The sequence below is a fragment of the Cydia pomonella genome, chromosome 1 (genome assembly GCF_033807575.1).
Source record: "Cydia pomonella isolate Wapato2018A chromosome 1, ilCydPomo1, whole genome shotgun sequence".
NCBI classification, from domain to species: domain Eukaryota; kingdom Metazoa; phylum Arthropoda; class Insecta; order Lepidoptera; family Tortricidae; genus Cydia; species Cydia pomonella.
This window is the reverse complement of record NC_084703.1, coordinates 12,965,997-12,988,511: the sequence shown is the minus strand read 5'-3', so window position 1 is coordinate 12,988,511 and position 22,515 is coordinate 12,965,997. Positions and strand designations below refer to the sequence as shown.

The following is a 22,515-nucleotide window of genomic DNA, read 5'->3' as shown; positions in this document are numbered from 1 at the left end:
CTGACTTGTTCGTAACTTACTTTCTATACTTCTCGATCGCACTAATAGGATGCCAGTACGAGCAAGATGCATAGAAAGTAAGTTACGCTAGTGAATATGTCAGTGTCAAACTCGTGGTAAGGCTACTTACTGATTATGAAGACCACGAGCGATATGTGGAACTTACCTCTTATAATTGAGTGTATTATGATTTTTGTTGTAGGTAGTGTTGGAAATAAGAGGTAAGGGGTAGGCGTGAGAGGTGTATGAGGTAGACGGTGGTGGTGAAGTTAGACGGGGATCTGAGGTTGGGGGTTGAGGGGGCGGTGAGTTGATGGGTTGGGGACTGAGGGGTTGGGAGTTGAGGAATCTGAGGGTAGGAGATGAGTAGTCGGGGGTTGGAAGTTAAGGAATTGGGGGTTAGGATTAGGAGTTAAATGGTCTGGGGTTCAGGGGTCGGAGAACTGCGGATGAAGGTTTGGTGGTTCAGGGTCAAGGGTTTCAGTGATCAGGGGTGGATGGTGGATTATTTTCCAGACGGACTCGAGGAAAATCCTGATTATTTATTAAAGTTAACGGAATTAGTGTTAAACATTATTGTGTTTTTCATTCATGCGTCACACGTCACTCATGAGCTCTAAACAATGCCTTAAAGCTAAAAATGGAAAAATAAAAACTATTTACAAAAAAAACTAAACTGAAATCAAAAAGGATAAAATAAAATATTATCCTTTTTAAGTATATGCGTTACCAACTGTTATGTTTGAAGTCGGTGCCAAGCCAAATAGTATCAATGCCGGTCAATAATAATCAGCTTTATGTCTATAAATCATATTACAACTGTAGTACCCCGGTGTAGTAATAGGTAAGTATTATAAACGTGAAAGAAATTCTATCTGTGTCTTTGTTACCTTTTCACGGCTAAATATCTGAATCGATTTAGGTGAAAAGTTTAAGCCCTGAAGACGGTCCTTGAATTATTTTATATTTTGAAGTTAAAATCTCTGGATAAGGGACTGGAAATAACTGTCTCCATTCCACACTTGCGTGCTATGGACAGTTCAAAAATAGCTCTTTAAAAATTACGACGGCAACACAAATAAATGCATTGGTTTTATACTAACAAGGTACGGACTGCGCTAAGAATGTTCGACCATCTGTTCTTAGGTATCTACCTAGGTACAGAAAGTATGTTCGTTGCTGTCGTAGTAAGGCAATCCAACGTATTGTACATACTTATTATAGTCGCATCTTTATCGAATCGCACCAAAATCATGGTGTTTCTAAATTTGGCTTGGCACCGACTTCAAACATATCAGTTGGTAACGCATATACTGAAAAAATGATAATATTTTATTTTATCCTTTTGGAAAAAGGTTTTTATTTATTCGTTTTAATCGTATTCAAAATAACTTGTGTTGCATAAACTTGCCCTTTTTTGATATTAATGAATTAATGATAAAATGATTCAAAACAGCAAAATATTTAAGGTGCTTTCACAAGAGTGCTAATTTTGGCGTAACGCACAACAGAAGTGTTAGGTATCGGAAGAGGGACGGATGCTACGCTAGTGTTGAGTCCAACCAAGTCCGGCAGCCCTATGGACTTCAAGCCGACTTCCGGCGGGATCAGGGATGTCTCTTTCACGACTTTGATAGCCGGGCCTCCGATACTGGAGTTATTCACCGATCTTCTGAAGAGGTTTAAGTAAATACTACGTTTCTTATCTCCATGTTCCTCAGCCTCGATTATTTCCTGATCAAGAGGTTGGAGATAGTTTTCTGAAATCAAGAAACATATTATTTTGTTATAATATCTCGTACGTATCCAAACCAAACCCAATCCATGGCCGAAAAGTTTGGATTGCGACCCACTTCCCAAAGGTTATCTGGAAGAGATCGCTCTTTAGCGATAAGACCTCCTATTGATTTACCTACTCTATTAGGTACGTGCCATCGTGTACCGACGCAAAAAGAGTGCTGCTGCTGTATATACGAGTACGTTTGACGCCAATGTCTGTCCGTGTCCGTCTGTGGCATCGTAGCTCTTAAACGGATGGACCTATTTCGAATCGGTTTTTTAACATGAAAGCAAGTTTCCTTGCTTTTTTCTTAGCTATTTCCTTCCGTGGTTTCTTAATATCGATCTGAGTTTATAAATATCGATCCAGCAGTTTAAAGAGTATCAGCACTTTTTCAAAATGATTTAAGGCATTTTTGGCATGAAATGGTTTAAAATCTTATGATTAGCGTAGGGTAGGGGGTTATTTTTTTTACAATTATTGCTGTTTGAGATATGTAATAAAGACCATGTTCTTCCAATTACGAGTAAACTAGTCAAATGAAACAGGGTAGGTGACTGTTTACCTACAGATCAGGTACTTCTTTGATTTAAAATACGAGTTAAGTAATATTCTTTCCCACCTAACTTACCTAATCTTTGGAAGATGACCGCAAACTAAACCATTATATAAACTTTTCTTAAGTTATAAAACTAAAAAAAATCGTTCTCTTTTCTGTTGGAAAGTACCTAACCGGGATCGGAACCGGGTATTTGCAAAAACATTGAAATAACATTATATTTCCGTTTATTTTATACTCCAAATGTAGGATTCAGTTGTGTTATTAGATGACGTCTTCGTATTTTTAGATTGCACAAATAGAATTTAAATAATTAACAAAGAAAAAAAAACCGTATTCATTCCTACCTACCTAATTAAATTAAATTGAAACAGCAAACGGATTTATTTTGTCTTCGAAGAGTAGCGCTATATTTATAACAGTAGGTTTGAACTTGAATACGTGAATTCATGTCGGCTTCTATAAATGGACCTTGTCTTATAAATTACCTGATCTTTTAACTAGTGAGCTTTTTTTCTCCTTTGTGATCCCATCAAGTACAGACAAGGGAGGGCTAGTGTCCGAGGATGCAATAGGTTGGACGGGCGCCACGGCCACGGCGCTCTGAGCTGTCACATTTGTAAACAGCGGAGCTGGAATGGCGCTCAAGTCCACAGCTGTGCCGTTGCTATGGTAAAATGACAAAGCTTCTTGATTGCCTCTGAAACAAGCATGCAGTAGCAGAGATAACATTATTTATATTTGACTTTCGTCTGTCCCCAAATAATGTAAATAATGAACGGGGGGCCCGAGAGACGTCCCAATAGAACCATTATATTAATAATTTTTAAGAAAAAAATACCGACTTCAATGAGGGAGACCGGTGAAAGAACGATTATTGTTGATTTTAGATTTCATACAATGAAATTAAAAAGACATTTCATACAATGAAATTAAAAAGACAGCGTCCTACGCCTAATTATGTAGAAAAGCAAGTAACATGTTTTTTTGTGCCACTGCACCCACCTTGACACATTTCAGATTTGCCCTATGGTTGACTGGTAAGATACCCGCAATATGGTATCTACTGTATTTAAGATAAATTATTTCACACCATGCATGAAATAAAGCACCAGATAATTATTTAAAAAACGAAATAGGATAGAAATATAAAAATGTGCCTTGAAAACCTAACTGTTTGGCAAAGAGAACAAATTGCCAAACGTGAACTATGCATCATCGAAGAATTCCGTTCTGTTCATCATCAGCAGTTCCACTTCATCAAATGTCACTTCTACAAATGTAAATACTTGATTTGTTAATGAAAATACTAAGATCACTATATATATATATGCCTTTAACATTTGAGGAGTTCCCTCGAGTCCTCATGGACCCCATCGTCAGAACTCGAACTTGAAAAAAAAAAAATTGTTTTGAAAGTCTAATTTGCTTAACAAACACAGCGAAGAGGAGAAATCGCCAAATGTGTACTATGCGTCGTTGAAGAGTTCCATTCTGATCATCATCAGCAGTTCCACTTCATCAAATGTCACTTTTTTAAATGTAAATGCTTGATTTATTACAGAAAATACAAAAATCATTATATGTATGCTTTTCACATTTGAAGAGTTCCCTCGATTCCTCATGGATCCCATCATCAGAACTGAGTTTTGACAAAAACGGGACCAATCTGTATATATATAAATTCAAACAAAAAAATAATTTTCAAAATCGGTTCAGAAATGACAGAGTTTTAGAGTAACAAACATTTTAAAAAAAATACAACCGAATTGATAACCTCCTCTTTTGAAATCTTGAAGTCGGTTAAAAATGTGCCAAAATCAAAATATTTATTTTATTTACACTATATTTGGACAAGACACATGCAAACCAAAATACCTATAAATATTTTATTTTGATTTTGGCATACTTTTATCGAGATACAAAACATGCACTTGGTATTCATTCTAAGAGACTGAATATATGATTAGTAATAAAATAAGTATCTCAAAGGCTTACGTCATGTTAGCAATTTCGTCATCCGATTTATTTGTAATAATTCCAACTTGGTATACCGTAGCATGAATTACATACCTGAAAAATACCAATAAACTGTGAGATATCAATGTTGTGCCGAAATACTCCAATATTGATAAATAAATATTTTATTAGGTAGAGTCTGTGCGAAACAGACTCTAGGTAAGTAACTTTTTTTAACACATTCACTGCCAATAACACGTTATTAGATGTGTTAATTTTCCATTTGAAATGGTCCGCTTGACTGTGAAAGTGGTAATACTATCCGGATATACTATACCTAAATCCAATAATAAAACACTTACATATCATTAGTCGAATTAGTAAGATTTGACAATGGGTTTACCGCTAAACCCAGTATCCCAGGAAAACAGAAGACGCTAAGTAGTACCTTAGGAGGAAACAGATTACTGTCAATAAATACATTTTTCATCACGCACGAAAAAGATCTTTTTTCATGCAGTTGTACTGAAGGACAAATGGCTATTTTGTTCCCGCGGGAGTTACAGATTGTGAATAAAAAGCTATAACTCCCTAGCCCTTTTTTTTATTATGTCATGTATTTATACAAACCAAGTAGCATACATAAGTTTTACTTTTAAAATACTGACGTTTATAATTTAGTACGTTTATAATTTAATGTGCTTGTTTATGTTTAAAACAATTTAGTTTGATTAATTTAACAGATGTTTAAAATATTTTTACATAATTTTCAACCGTAGCTGAATTCCGAATAGGAAACTGGCGGACATACAAAATGGCGGACGAATGTTTGCTATGTCACCGTATTTAAGAATTATTTCTCTTAAAACTTAGTTTTTTCTTCGCAAGTGTGTGGAAACACATTGTGTGTAACTCGAGGGGTAAGAATATTGCAAACTCGGGTCTTTAATTCCCACCCTCGTATCCAAAATTTCACTTACCCCCCTCGTACTATTATGCTCACTTTAATTGCTGTCTGTGCTTCCTCTCCTTTTAAAGTGCATTATTTGGCAATTAAGTACTGATATTAAAGGTTGTGCCGTGCAGCAAGGCATAATAATCGAATAATTGAAAATATTACCTACCTATATTGATAAAATACCTATGTATGACTTGTGTACTTACTTATTATATCACAGCTATTCTGAAAGGGCTTTAATATTATGTCAATATGATAATTGTATAAACAAAACAAAAAAAATATTTTTTTTATATAACAATACAATATACTTACCAGGAAGACGTTCATGTCGCTGGTGTACTTAACTAACATTGAGATAAAATCCATATACTGTTTTATATATATGCGCGCGATTCATGCAGTGTCACTACGAGTATTGTCATTAGTATCTTTGCGTTAGTACAAAGCGTAAATCATAATTATCACCTGCCCCTTGTTCTCTAGGTACTTGTTTATTTACGTGTGCAAACATACAGTGGTGGGCATAATTTCTTCATGGGAGGCCAGAGAGTTTAATATATAATTTGAGAAGAGGCCTAGAATTGCAGCAAAACTGCATTTTTATTATTTCGCGTGCCATATAAGTAGTATTTACTTTTCTTTCGAAAGATTGGCGGGCCAGATTAAATTCATTCGCGGGCTGGAGCTGGCCTGCGGGCTGTCCTTTCCTTAGCCCACCATTGGATCAAGTCATAATATGCGCTTATTTTCAGTACCGTAAAAACCCTTACCTTACTTAGGGTGATGTAGGACTTTGAGCTTAGGTGGTAAGGGAGAGACAGGTTCTCTGATAAATTGGATTTGAGAGATGACTTAGGCTTGTACTTACAGATTTAGGTATTCTGTCTTGTAGGCATTATACCGCAAAAGCTATAGTTGATGGTAATTTTTCTGTCTGTCTTATATCAGAGCCATCGATTAAGTTATCGAAAATAAACGAGAGGGTCGTTTATTTTCGATAACTTAATCGAGCTCAAATATGAAAAATAAATCGCCTACTGAAAACGTTGTATTCTGACTCTCAGCAAATTTATTTAACGAAATACCATTAATGGATATACAGGTATAATTTTAGTCTTTTTTTGAAATATTAAAATTTTGGTGGATAAACACGTATTTCGACGACTACATACATTGCTAACTATAGAGTACCTACAGAGTAACAATGAATTCAGTCGATCGACTACAGCAATGTAACAAAAATTGCACGCAAATTCTTAACCATCTAAATGGGACTTTACAATCGGCGGAAACGTGTGAAGTTATTTTCGGGAGAGGTATATATGGATTCTTATGAAAGATGAACATGCAGAAGTTTATCCGCCGTCCAGAGTAACACAACGTACAGTCGACGTCAAAGATATGTCTTCTCTTTATTTATTCATTGCGGGTTTTTATTTTTAGTACGCAATTTTTATCGCGCAATTTAAGTGTTAACTTATATTCTATTGTCTTAAATAATATAAGGCTGGATGATAATGAGTCTAGTCTTACTTTATGGCGCCGAGACGTGGCCGGTTCTTGGAAGGCACGTTCAAAAGCTTCGCATTATAGAGATGAAGATGCTGCGGTGGATGTGCCGCCTCGCAGTTCACAGAAAAGTAACGACAACACCCTTAAAACGGATATGAATGTTTATTTAATACCCATCTTTTCCTATGTTTTAGGTGTCGGTCGAGCCAACGCGTACAGGTCCATTCAACTATTTAATTAAACCATAGATAAATAAGTAAACTTTAGACTTGTATTACAGTGCTCACTATGGATGGAGTTACTTAATAATAATAAGTTGTGGCGAGCTGCTGGGGATTAATGACCCCACGGACCCGAGTACTCCCGAGAGTCGGTCAGGGTCTCCGTCTCTGGCGTGTCTTCGTCGGTCTGAGTGGACCCCAAGGGGACCCACAGGAGCTCTGGCTTGCCTTCATTGGCCGTCCAGAGAGGAGTCGTTACAGCTAAATGCTCAAGTGAAAATTTGCATAATAGTACGGTCAAATTAACTCAAATTTCACTAAAGTCAGGAACTAATTCTAAGGACTAATAAAATCACTACGGATTGTTTTGTACGGGCTAAAAATCGAACTTTATACAATCATTACTAAATTCACCCCCCCGGAAAGGGGTGAAATCGGCTGAAAATAATGTAATGGTTGTAACTAAGAAGAGAAAAAAGGTGTACTCGGTGCAATTTGTCGTACGTTTTACAACACTTATATCTAAATTCGCACGTGTTATTTATGTTAATTTAAGCTACGGAACAGGTAAAAAAAAAAAACAACATACAAAAAAATCTATTTTGGCCATTGCGGGTCTGGGGAAAGTAATGTACTCGGTGCAAATTGAGTAAATAATTAGACAAAATATCTAAATCCAATGTCAAATTCGCACCAGGGTGCGACACCCGGAAAGTAGTTTTTCATGTTTTACTGTCGTTGTACTTCGGGGGAAATTTTAATACTATTGGAAATTGATGCAATCATATTCATTTGATTTTGTTTACATTCGCACCCCATAAAAAATTGGCATTTTTATACGGAACATGCAGTTTTTTAATTTTTTTTTTTTTTTTTTTTTATTTAGAAACCAAACAGTCGTATAAACATATCAACAATGCAATACAAACGATGTACCACAACAAAAGGAAAATACAACAAAAAGACCTGGAGGTTCATAAATTATAAATTATGTTAACTGATATAAATATAGTTATATAGCTACTTAATGCAAATTTTTGAATCTGATAGAAAAAATAACTGATATCTGTACTTATATATTAAAACAACTTACTTTTAACTATATCTTTTAGACTAGCCAACGAATTTTGAAAACAATCTACTTCGAATAGATTTTGATTATAGTAACTAGGAACTCGTCTGAAAAAGGTATGCCTGGAATAGTTTTTGACCGAAAAACTAATATGCACCAAGTTTTGTAATCAAGTACCAAAAACGTAGAGCAATAAATACACAGAAGCGACAAGCGCGTGATTAGTGGCAAGAGAAGGAACGCGCGTAGATGCACCGACGAAGCACGGCTCTTGAGGCACGAGTAGTGGCATGTACCTACTGCAAAAATAGTATGATTTTTTTTCTTTTATACTACGTCGGTGGCAAACAAGCATACGGCCCGCCTGATGGTAAGCAGTATCCGTAGCCTATGTACGCCTGCAACTCCAGAGGAGTTACATGCGCGTTGCCGACCCTAACCCCCTCCCGCCCCTCGTTGAGCTCTGGCAACCTTACTCACCGGCAGGAACACACTATGAGTAGGGTCTAGTGTTATTTGACTGCGATTTTCTGTAAAGTGGAGGTACTTCCCCAGTTGGGCTCTGCTCTAGATCTGGAATGACATCCGCTGTGCTGTGCCCTACCACACAGCGCGAGATGACATTCACAATGCCCATACCTCTCGTAAAAGGTTTCTGAGTATGCAGACAGACAGTCAACAAATTAAATACAGGTACGCTCAATGTTTGTTAAATTCGAAAAATCGCGTTTTTCCATATACTTACGAAAACGTTAGACTACTTAGTTCACTCAATGATTGTTTAAAACAATAGTTCCGTTTTAATGCCAGAAGAAAGATTTGTGCTCGTTGCCCGTCAAAAGTGTCAAACAAACTGTCTCGGAACAATCGCTGCGCGTAGGGTTTGAGATCCGGATATCCGATATATCCGGATATCCGTCAACTATAAGATCCGGATCTAGCGGGTCATAAGATCCGGATATTACGGATCCGTTAAATATGGTTATTGACCTATAACCGAAACAATTTTCTAATGAAATTTATGAATAATTTTGTCATTTAAATATAGTATTTTCATATATTTAAGCAATTCAAATACTAACAGCACATCAATTTTGATAAGTACATCATGTCACGCAGTAACTTTATACAATGAATGCGAATGTTGCTTAATGCAAACATTAGATCATTGGATATCCTGATGACTTGGGGCTATAGGCTCAAAACAAAAGCGACCTGGAGGCCAAGGCTAGGAAGGAGAGAAAATTGGTCTGATAATCAACCACTAGAATATCTCCAAATGAATAGGGTTAAGATGGTCGGCTCTTTATCATTTGTCATGAAGGGCATAGTGACAAGTGATAAAAATAGAACCATGCTGCCACCGCAGATCGAAAAGAAAAGACCTACCTAAAGTAATCGGGAAGAGGAGATAGATGTTCGAATCCAAAATGCCCTAAGATGCTCAGCAGCGCTTCACCGAGTTCTAGTATCCAAGCTGATCAGTAGACTGTCCATGATTCAAGTATATAAGACAATAATTAGATTTTGATGAATGGCATCGGTAAGTATTACACTTGGACTCTGAATCAGAAAAAAAAGAACAAGTTCTTAGTTAAGAAGACGAAATTCTGGCGGAATATTCTGGGACCTATCAGAGATGAAGATAGAGAAGATGAAAGCGTAGGAAAAATAGGGAGCTAGAGTAGCTAGTTGCGGCACCCAATATAATTAGCGAGATTATAGCCGCACGACTTCGCAGACTTGGTCACTTGGAGTGGACGGGAGAGAATCGGGCTGTGAGAAGATAGGAGCGATGTAGCCCTAAAACGCCCTCGGAGTATCCAACTAGCGTGGAGTGGTGCAGAATAGAGCAGAGTGACGTTGTACTTGTGTCAAAGGCCAAGATTCTTTTTGGGTCACTGATCCAGTGAAGTAAGTAAGTATTGCTTTCATAGTTAGTATTTCATGACGAATGAACACGAGGTGAGGCATTGGATGTATTTCCAACTATGCACCAGCTAATCCAGATATAAACCCTCCTTATTAAGTACGGTTTTAGAGATAACATTATGTTAGCTATTATAATAATCAAGTAATCATTTAAAATTGGTTGGGATAATATCATTGTATTAAAACATAGTTAAAAACGTTATTTCTGTGTTATCTAAATCCGTTTATTAGGATTTTATTTTGGTGGATATTCGAATAATTAGAATATCACAATATTCTAATTGCAAACCCTACATATAGTAGTGACACCCAGTAGTGACACAAATAGGTAATGTAAATACTGCGAGGAGGATCTTGTTTAGGAAATAATCGGACAGACAGACGGACATGACGAATCTATAAAGGTTTCGTTTTTTGCCATTTGGCTACGGAACCCTAAAAACAGAGCGATCGAGTATATTCCTTCAACAGGATGCTCTCTTACAGCATATAAAAAGGGCTTAACAGACCCACATTGGGACCAATTTACCTGAATAGCGACCCACAAATGCTAGATTCTTGCAACTAGGCTTGGCGAAACAAAAATGATGGACCAGCGTACACCTCTTTGTAGAAAACCCTTCCTGATGCTAGTCTCAGCTGCAAGGAGCTATTGTCTTGCAAGTGCAAAGAACGCTGTACAGGGTGTGGGTGAGTAAAACACGGATTTAAATACACTATGCTTTGCGCATGCGAAGGTGCATGCTCTGAGACAAAATATCACGTAAAAAAAAAATGTTTAATTAGTGTGTAACTTTAATTAGCTAGATCCGGAGTAAATTACAATAAAACGATCTCAGTATTCTTAATTTTGATAATAATACTTTTATCGAAAATATTACTTTACTATAAATATCGTTCAGCAAGTTACCTTTACTTAAACATCATTTGCCTTGCAAATTGTATTGAAACAGCCATCCGACTCTTGGTGGTGTCATCCGGTATGGAACAAAAATAGTGTAATTTGCTTGTTTATAAACCGATTTTCAAAATTTTAATGGAATTTAATAGCTTGCTTTGTAGCATTCATATCTTGATACAATGTTTTCCTGTAAAGTTACTAGTAAAGTTGATGAAAACAAAAAACGGATTTTATTTCGGGAAAATTTAAATAAAACTTAAAATTGTTCGCAAACTATGGTACTTACAAGGTCAAATGTATAAACGATAATGTAGCGCATTTAATTTTGCTTTTTATGACACCCCACACAAGCTTACATGTGATATACTTTCTGTGGTATACGCAATATTCTGAACACGGCACCGGCCATTTTGATGACGTCATAACTGGTGACTTAACCACGTTAGAAACTGTTTCCCGATGGTTTTTTTGTCAAAATAACATGCTTAACAACATACTAAAATATGGTGCTGGTTTCATCATAGGCACCTTTAGGGCCCTATATGACCCTAAATGAAGCGCCTTCATACCTACTCGTATAACATTTTTTTATACAATCAAACACATTTGAATAAGTAGTCGATAAAGCGGTCAAACACCGATAGATTATTAATATGTTGTAACATGACATCACTATTTTTGATCTCACATAGACAATTTACGCACAAACTTGCATTTCATTTTTGGTCGCACTTTTGAAGTTTGACAGTCGTTCTTGATATCCTATTTCTATGTATCCGGACCGAAAAATTGTCGGATATTGCAAACCCTAGCTGCGCGCTGCGCTATCTCCCCGTCCCGCGCGCCCCGCGCCGCGTGCGGCCAACCACCTTCGCTTGCAGTTCGTTGCGATTAATTCTATTTACTTTTTGACAAACTTCCGGTAAAAAAAATCTATTTTTTATTTAGTGCAAATGTAGTGTCTTTAGATAAGTACCGTTTTTTAAATTTTCACGTCTCTCTTAATTTCCCCCGAAGCACAATGTACAAAATAATTAAAAATACATGTGCCATAATTTGCCCAGGCGTGCAAAGTTAACTGAATGTTTATAATGCTTTAAAAAGCTTAACTTGAGATTGCACCAACCGACTGACTTATCCTCGAGCCGCAATCGAAAAAAAAAATTTTTTTAGGGTATCATACATTGCACATCTTTTTAATTAAGATATACTATGCACCAAGGTGTTCTCTATACACTACTTAGCTTGAACCAAATAGCTTTTAATTTACTCCAAAATTACGGCACTTTATAGTTTATACCTAAAATTTAACGGTCTTCCGTACATAATAGAAACGGTGCAACTCGGGGGAAATAATCTAGTTGCGCCATCTAACGAATCCAAAAAAAGCACGACTACACGACTTACTTCCATACTTTTCGTTAACTTGACTATACTATAAGACGCGAGTTGGCACAGTGGCTGTTATCAGCCACTGGGCAGAAAGCGGCGTACACCTCTCGACACCCCTGAGCCGCTCACACCGGTGTTGCTCCTGGTCGTCTTCACGACGGCAGTTTCAGGGGCCCATCTAGTGGGCGGCAAGTCACCGCCTGCCTCGTTAACTAGTGAAAACATTGTTATGGCAGGTGCCGGACGTCTTTGCAATAACCCAGTCTCATTGTCCACCCAAATTTCAATCCATAGACCGTTTTACTGTTCACTTTTTCTACAATAGTCCCAATGCCTGCTGCGACCGGTTCATGGGTATCTATTGTTGCACCTGTGAACGGGTTCCAGCAGGCGTTCTACATGACATTTAATCTCTCCAAAGGGCCTCTACGTGTTGGATCTATATCCCCACGCAAGCCTATCAAAAGACCGGGATTTATAGGCCCGTGAAATCCAAGGAGATACAAATAAGTTGTGAACTTCCTTAATCTTAATTTTTACTAAGTTCAAATGTCATCTATCTATACATTTACAGGGTTGGGCAGATTAAGTGTCCTAGATTAAAATGGCCATAAAATTAAAACAAAACTTCAAATCTGAATAACAAACTTCTTTTTATTTTAAGCATACTCTATATTTACAAAACAATATGGCATTTTAATACTAATAATATTTTCCAATAACAAAATGTCAATTATTTTACTGGTTCAATTGATTATCGATATCTAACACTACGTTTTCTATATTTTCCGTCTGTTTATTTCTTTGTAAATATCACTACAGTTCAGAAACCGCTGAAGTATAAAGGAGAAATCTAACTAGAAATTTCTCTACTACATATTTCCCAGAACCCCGGGCACAGTGCCGCTATATTTATTAGATTGGCATTCCAGGTATCCGCTTTTAAAAATTGTATTTACTTTTTTTAAGTTTGTTGTTCTCATTCACTGTAAGGCTTAGCACGCACTGCGATTTTATTTCTTGCGATTTCAGTCTTGCAAGTGCGTGCATTTATGTAGCATGCCGTACGTTACACTTTTTGCGCTTCTGAAACCGCAAGCAATTCGTTAGCTTTTTAAGTATGAAGTGGTAATTTTTGGACCAAGAGCTAACACCAGAAAATGCTATATTATACTAATTAGATATAGACGGACGTATGTTCGTTTTTTTTTTCTATCGAGTAAAAGTAAAAAAAAAAACAGGAATAAAAAAGAACAAAGTCGCTAGAGAAATTCCTTAAGATTTCTCAATTAAATATCTCAACCGTACCTATTGTTGTCTAAAAAATCGATACGAGATTTCAAAAAATCCGCTCTCTGAACGTACGGCACCTAGGATTTATGCATATCGAGCTTCGAGTTCTCGAGGTTCCACTGTATAATTATGCCAAAATGATCCAAGATATTCTAAAGATTGTCCATGATAAAAAGTGTTTGTGTATTGCCGCCAATGGGAGTTAAAGGAGACAGATATCAAGTTCACGGGGAAGAAATATAATATATTAATTATAACGTTAACAATCTGATTGCTGTTCGTGGAATCCAGTCTCTAGTTATATTTTGCCTTTTGCGTATAACATCGACATATTGTACAGTCAAGGTATTAAATATCGTCACGAAAAAAGTGCCAAAAATATGTATACACGACCTTATTACCTATGCATTAAGGTAGTGTGTATATATTTTTGGCACTTTGTCCGGGTCTATATTTAATACCTTGACTGTACTGTAATTAGTTCGTATTGGTGAGAATTAGCTAAGCGGTTTTGAAGTTTTAAAATACAGAGTGTAACAAAAAGAGTTAGGATCCGTTTAAGGGCATATTCGGTAGGTATCGTATTCTGATAAGGAAAAAGTATGAGAAAAACAATTTTACACGCAAAAGTTTATTTTTTCTAGTCTGCTAACCATTCATCCCAAAGTTTTCTCGTAATTTTTTTTTGTTATGCCTAGTATGTATTAAGCTTGTTTAGTAAGGCTGCGTCCACATTGAACACGTTTATTGATAAAAAAAAATATAGCAAAAAATAATCACCAAACTTCATAATTCTATCTTGTATCTTTACCTTACCTTACGTACCTACCTTACCCTATCTACTTTTTTGGTAGAAAAATATCAAAACAAAAAATAATAATTTCTATTATTATTTATACTTAGTATTTTTTTTAAATACACGTGTATATATTTCACTTTCTTCGCATTCGAAATGAAAAGTAGAGTGTTTAACTCTGGGGAAGTGGAGGAGGTGCATAGTTAGTTATTAAATACCTGTTTATTATAATTTTAAGATTTGGTTGTAGTATATATGTATATGGATCTCCCTAGCTTCGATATAAATAAATATGTGAATGAATTTAATTAAATGAATATGACTATTATTTTTGAGTGGGGAAGTATATTAAACTAAAATTATTAGTAAAACCCCGGCCAAGAGCATGTCGGGCCATGCTCAGTGTAGGGTTCAGTAGTGATAGTTACCCGTCCGTCACAATAGGCTGCTTTAAACGGGGGCTATTAGTGGGATCTTGTATATTAAACAACACTTTTACTAAGAATGGAAGACTTTGAAAAAACTCAAAAACGGTTTAACCAATCATGCTTGCTATAGTTTTCATTAAAAGTCGTTATTAAGTTCGGTTTTTCATATTTTTCCCAGACCTATGGAGCCATGGTTCAAAATTAAGAGTGGGGGACGCAATGTTTTTTCTTCTGGGGCGATTATTTCCGATAATATTTATTTTCTTTATCAAAAATGGTGACTTAAACCCCTATTGATTTTGAAAGACCTATCCAACGATACCTCACATCATAAGGTTGAAGCGAAAATTAAAATATCATCCCCACTTAACGTGTAGGGGCCTTTAACATGTTGACATTATTGACATATGTTTTATGCAGCGTCTTTATGCGAGTAACGTCTCTCGTGGCTGTATAAGCCAATGCGGGACCGGCATTTGCGACCGCATTTGTGGCAGCTGATGTAGGGAGCCATGTTGGCACAATGCACCTGATATTACTGCCGACATGTAGGGGAGGTACTCTTTAAAACGTTATTTTTTCTAGTTTTTATTTTACCACTTCGTTGGCATAATTGATTATACTAAATTGATTTTATTGATTATGCCAAATTGATGCTTGCTAGCACTAACGATCACGGACCATTGCCTAATTCCCTTACCACGGACAGACAGATGGATATGGTGAAACTATAAGGGTTTCTAGTTGCCGGTGAGCCGGGATTTGAACCCGCGACCTCCGGATTGAAAGTCGCACGCTCTTACCGCTAGGCCACCAGCGCCCCTGTAGGGCTAAGACGGCCGGTTTTTATCGTTATGATCATCTGTCATCATGCCTGTCATGACAAACAAGTGATAAAAATGCGACCATGATATATAATATACAATAGGTATAGGTATACCATATTATACAAATACAAATACAAATACAAATAATTTATTTATAACGCCAAGTTACATGTCATGTTCATGATGGTTTTCATATCATATTGTATATGGTATTATGACATAGGTATACAGTGTGTAAATTAAATACGGGCGAATGTTTGAACGGTGGTTAGCATAGGACCTAAAAAGTATAAAGAGATATATTTTGCTTAGAAATACAAAGAAAATAGCAACCATACTAAATAATTCGGCCCGCAATGTAAAGCAAGATAGAGCTTTAAAGTACCTAACTGTCAACGCTTGTTTGCAGTTACTATAAATAGCTCGTATGTCGTAATGATTTTAATATCAATCTAGTTAGGTAAAAGCAACTGTGAGCTTGGGGCATTGTTATTGATGTCATATAGCTACGCCCACAGTGAAGTTATTAAGTGATTGTTATGAGATGTAAGATGGCATAATATATAAAAATAATGATCGAGTTTCGGATCTGCTTGAGTTTTGTTTATCTAGGTACTGCAGATTACCGCTGGTAGAGAGGAGCGACGACGGCTGCAGGTGGGTTGCAGCAGCCAGAGCGCGCGGAGCCGTGGCCGCGGACGCATCCATCTAGTTGATCACGCGTGTGCCGCTCCGCCGTCGCCCTTGACGCGTCGACTTGTAGAGCAGGCGTGTGCTCGCACCGCCGTCGCCCTTACCGCCGCTTCTGTTGTTGACGACGCCGAGCCATGCCTACTTACTACTTCTTAGTGTTTACCGGCACGTATACACTGGTATGTATGTATTTAATATGTTTCAAAAATACTGCAACGCGAATAATTAAGAGTAAAACAATGAACATTACGCTTGGAGCTAGTCAAACATCTAAATCTGAAAGCAAAACAAAATTAAAAGTAGTAAATTTAGTTGTCCAATTTATCAAATACCTATTAGATATTTTTTCTAAACTTAATTACTTATCTGTTTTTTGTAAGAGTAATGTACCGATTACTTCGTAATTTATATCCATTGGTTACTAAGAATCCTTAAAAAAATATATTCAACATTAAACAAAGTAGGTACTTACTTAGTTATAAGAAAGAGCTTTTATATTGTATTCAAAAGGGATCGTACATCACAATGTAATATTGAGTCCTATAAATTAAAGCATATTTAGGTGCCTCAATATTTATTTGATCGTTGCAGCTACATCCCTTGGCGAATATTGTATGTAATTTGTAGCTAAATCTTCAGCTTTCTGGCCATGCGTTGTCTTCAAGGCAACTGTTTTATACGATTAGATGATTGAAAGATTTTAAATTTGCTACTTATACCAAAACTGGGTTTACTCGGATTTATCTCATTTTAATTCCAAGAAACACTTATCTGTAGTTATGCTTATAAATCTAAGCAAATTGCCAAATATGAATCTTTACTCTTAAATTTTGGGCTCTAGTAAGCTGTATTTTAGGTATTATAGGTATAGGTACACGCTAGGAACGCGAAAAACCATATTTATAATGTCCTATAATATTTATTTATTTTCTACCGTGCCTAATTTTCATTTAGCTTAAGAATTAATATATTTCAGAAATTCGGATCTCCGTACCCATGTTAATTGAAATATTTATATCTTTGCATATTTAAGTATGTTGCGGGATTTCATAAGATACGAGTTATATTAAGAACGAGAGTTATATTTAACGTTTCACGTGTAAATTGACATTTTAATAGATCTCATGGGAATATTTAGTAAGATATTTGACGCCTATAGATTATATTTTTATCGCTTTGAAGAGTTTCTTGTCATAGATAACGTACTCTGCCGAATACCACGCTAATGATATGGCGGCAGATGTGGGAGCGAGCCGTTATCTCTCTGCGCTACATTGTAAAAATGGCAAGTTTCTATGAGTAGGTACTACTAGGTAGTATTAGAGAAAAACATGCTAGGAAAATTTATTACCTCTTGGTTGAACTTTCCACATCAGGGGCTCATTTACCAAAACAAAAACCAAAAAATAGCAAGATTCGTAAGCTTTGAAATCAATCTTAAGCTTTGAGTATGGCAATCGAAAGTGACGCAAACGCATTACTTATTGACTTTGACTTTATCTTCGTCCACTTTACAAGATTTATAACGCCCAGGGTTTATCTTCTTCTTCATCTTCCTCGCATTGCCCCGGCATTTTTGCCATGGCTCATGCGAGCCTGGGGTCCGCTTGACAACTAATCCCCAGAATTGGCGTAGACACTAGTTTCAATCTAGCAATCTGACCTTTCAACGCAGAAGGTAAACTAGGCCTTATTGGGATTAGTCCGGTTTCCTCACGATGTTTCCTTCACCGAAAAGGGACTGGTAAATGATATTTCGTATATAAGTTCCTTAAAACTCATTGGTACAAGCCGGGGTTTAAACCCGCGACGGATTGCAAGTCGCACGCTCTAACATTACATAATATTTCTATCGCACACAAAGATTGACTTGGAGGGACTAGGAATAACCTTGCGGTGGTTGAAGTTTTTCAAAGAAGCTCCTTGTATCTATTTGTGTTCTCTGCAATGCATTGAGTGTTATTATTGAGCAAATGCATTGCATTGAGCAAGTACATGTCTGAAGAAGAGAAATACGTAACGTCCAATTACGTATTGAAAACCCCATTTTCATAAAGAACATAGATAAAATTGCGACTTTACTCAGAAAGTCGGTTTTTGAGGGCCAAAAACGCTAAATGGTCTTTATATGTATAATAAAGAAACAAATATAGGTATTAGAATAAAGATAAAAATAGAACACTTAATGAGCGTTCATATTAAACGTAACTTTCCTGCCTTAAAATGTCAACCTATTATGCTTGTACTAAAGTATAAAAATCGGCCAAAAGCATATCGGGCCATGCTCAGAGTAGGGTTCCATAATTACTCTTCCGTCACAAAAAGCTAAACTGGAACTTAAAGTATAGTAGATTATTAACCAAGGGACGAACCGCGGATAGTACCTACGTCTTTTTACTATGAAGGGGAAACTTTTTGCGATAACTCAAAAACAGCTAAACTGATCATGTGCGCTATAGTTTTCATTTAATGTCTTTCTTAAACTGTACTTCCACGATATTTTTCATATTTTTTTGACCTATGGTTCAAAAGTTAGAGGGGGGGGGGGACAATTTTTTTTCTTTCGGAGCGATTATCAAAAAATGTTTGTTGAAGACCCCCATTCGTTTTGAAACAATTCGAGACAATTCTAAGAACCCCAAACACAATTAGTTTGTTATATCACCGAGTTCCCATGGCCACATTCTGTCTCCATCATCAGATCAGCTCGATGGTACCATCATATTGCATTGTCACCCGACTTACATATGTATGCAAAACTTCAGCTCAATCGGAAACCGGGATTTGACTCAAACAAACGTACACACATATTTTAAATAAAAGCTTGTAAAAACCGAAACCACAACCAAGTATCAAAATAATGATAAAAATTTCTTCGCTATCGTAATATGCAATGTTTCTCAATTCAGTATTTAAAATATATACCTATATATAGTATATATTAATTTATTTTTCAAAAAAATATTGCAAGAATTTAGTCAGTTTTTCATTTTCATGAAAATGGAGAAAACGAAGCATCCAAAGAGCATATAATCTATACGTTTTAAGAGACGGGACTTCCATACTAGCGAATTGAATCAGTTTGTTTCGCAAATCATTACCAAAAAGTACGACAAAGAACTGTCAAAGAACCATAGTACCAACATAAGCGATTTAAATAGTGCACTATTTAAATCGCTTATGCTACTTCGCTACACGCTTGCGTTTCTTATAGATATCGAGGGAGGGTTGAAACATAGACTCCTACAAATTTTGTACTCGAAATCAGGTTTGAATCGAGTCCACATTTAAGTTGTATGTTATATAGTGGATAGTTCTATGAGTGGACTAATACGTGGTCGGGCTTAATGTGGACCCGATTTTTTTTTACAACAGCTTGTTGGAAAGGGGCTTTTCTATGGGAAGATGTATCAGGTCTTCGTTCCCAACAAATTTGACCCTCTGCCTGCGTCTGAAAACACACAGCCTTGGATAAACATGACTTTATCTACAGTTTATATTCCAAGTGTTTGCTAATGAGATGATCATCTGATTATTTAGCGCTAATATGCATCTATAAATCATATTTTTTGGCATCCCATTATCAACAACCCTTTATCAATGCTCTAACTTTTTTATGTATTTATAGGTCTGTTAATCATGTGAACCGGTCCAAATCCTGGTACGGGCATTTATTTGCGTGATGAGCATGAATATTTGTTCCTGAGTCATGGGTGTTTTCTATGTATTTATATGTATATATCGTTGTCTAAGTACCCACACCACATGTCCTGTAATATTTTATATTTATCATAAAAACAGAGATTAATTAACTTACATTTCATGTTAATATTCTAAATAATTACTAGATAAAAAAAAGTTAACTAATTACCATTAATGCATAGATGATAGATAATTTTCCACTGAAAATCTTCGACGAATTAATTATGTGTCATATTGCATGCAAGATCTCAGGAAATTTCTTATTTTATTATTTATACTGATATACACATAAACATACAGTTATCAATAGTTTTAATACATCCCTAGTTCACAACTGTTTTAGTAGTAAAAACGGGACTCTATTACTAAGACTCCACTGTCCTGTATGCCTGTCTATTACCAGAATACTGTATCTCATGAACCGTTACAGATAATGTATTTCTGTTGTCGCTATAACAACAAATACTAAAAAGTGCGGAACTCGGTAGGCGAGTCTGACTCGCACTTGTCCCGTTTATATTTTATTTGATGTGACATAGTGAGCCTATTTTTATGTAGCAAAGAATAAATTATGGATCGTAATTTAAAACTTTTGATACTAACTCGTAGGTTTCTTACGTACTTACTACGAATATTTTATGAATTATTCATTCCGAAATTTGCAGAAAACGCATTGGCAGTGAGTGATTCTTTCAAATTGCTGTTCGGGTTCTCCGACATCCGGATCTCAAGTTACTAAGTGATCCATAGTATCACTACCATACCTGCCGAATTCAGATGTACCTACGTAAGATAAGTGCCGATACTCAGGTATTATCTCTTATCGACTTTCTCGTCACAATTTGTCGGACAATTTCATGTATGAGGTGCATGCCGCTCATGAGTTACGCTATTATTTATTTAATGATAATAATTGGTTCAATAGCCTGATGGGGATTTAGCCCGAATGATATAACAATAATCCATCTGTAAGTGCTGGTGGCCTAGCGGTAAGAGCGTACTTGCAATCCGGAGGTCGCGGGTTTAAACCCCGGCTCGTACCAATGAGTTTTTCGGAACTTATGTACGAAATATCATTTGATATTTATCAGTCGCTATTTGGTGAAGGAAAACATCGTGAGAAAACCGGACTAATCCCAACAAGGCCTAGTTAACCCTCTGGGTTGGAAGGTCAAATGGCAGTCGCTTTCATAAAAACTAGTCCTACGTCAAATCTAGGGATTAGTTGTCAAGCGAACCCCAGGCTCCCATAAGTCGTGGCAAAATGCCGGGACAACTCGAGGAAGAAGGATATAACAATAATCTCCCAAAGAAGCTTTAGGTATATGCTGGGTTCAAATTCCGGCAAGCGCATTAATGCGCAGGAACTCGCGCTCATCACACAAATAAACCATAACCTCACCTTTTTAAATTGTCCACAACACAATACTATGTCGTCAGCATACAATTCCTAATTCGTCACCTTTATATCTCGTCCACATTACTATTTTGACCACAGTGCTAGCTCGTCAACATTAATGTACCACCAATTATCCAGACTTCCTTCTATAAATAAGACAAGTTTTGTACTTTTCATTTGCTATTTCATTGCATTTTTCCAACTGAAAACTTTTGTTGGCCTGTTATTTTGACTTATATGGTAGCATGTAGACTACATAGAAATATGGGCAAGATATGGACGTGACGAGATAGGAATGTTGACGAATCAGAATAATGGACCATATCGATACCTCTACTGAGTATAAGTTTAGTATACACTGAGGCAAGTGCAAAATCAGGATTCAAAGGTACAACGGAACGTAAGTTTTTATTTGTATTAACTTGATGTCTTTGATTATGTCTGCAATTCCAAAATTTATTGTAATTTATAATTTACGAGTATATACTATACTGCGTATACTGACGCGTATTTTAGCGGATCCAACAAGCACTTATTGCAGTATACGTCAAAATTTGACAATTTTTACGATAATATTTGATTCAAAGTGTAATTGTATGTTACCTTATATTAATGCATTTAAAATTTATCAAATATTTGTAATTTAAATTATCATAATTTTTATTACCATGTGTACCCAGTGAGTTGTATAAGTTTGCCACACTTTTATGCCCTCCTACGCGTCTACTGTAACAAGTTTACTGTAATGTGGTGCAAGTGACTTGCCTCAGTATACAACGTCCGAGTAGGTATATAAAATTATTATAGTTGTTATACGTCACTTTATTTCCATAACGAATATAAAAATCACCATGAAATTTCAGTGGAGGCTGTATTTTAATCATAAATAGGTATATAAAAAACCTAAAATCATAAAATTGTCACTTGCCGCCGTACACTTAGAAGGTATCGATATGACAATAATGACAAATTAAGGTGACGAAATAGGATTGTTGCTGAAACGGCCCTGAGCCTGAGACCGGATTATGGATTTTTTATGTGTAGTATTTATAGTGTGTTTAGTATTTGTCCATTTATAATAGGTACGT

At 36.3% G+C, this 22,515-nt stretch overlaps 1 protein-coding gene across 1 annotated transcript; it reads right to left on the bottom strand.

The window, feature by feature from the left end:
- Positions 1 to 522: 522 nt before the first annotated feature.
- LOC133515512 (uncharacterized) lies at positions 523 to 6,543 on the bottom strand. Its single transcript, XM_061848061.1, has 5 exons — positions 5,572 to 6,543; positions 4,661 to 4,746; positions 4,338 to 4,412; positions 2,828 to 3,039; positions 523 to 1,760 (listed from the first exon to the last, which is right to left on the bottom strand). The coding sequence occupies exons 1-5, from the start codon at positions 5,623 to 5,625 to the stop codon at positions 1,465 to 1,467; spliced, it is 723 nt and encodes a 240-aa protein (XP_061704045.1). The 5' UTR covers positions 5,626 to 6,543; the 3' UTR covers positions 523 to 1,464.
- Between the last annotated feature and the right edge of the window lie 15,972 nt (positions 6,544 to 22,515).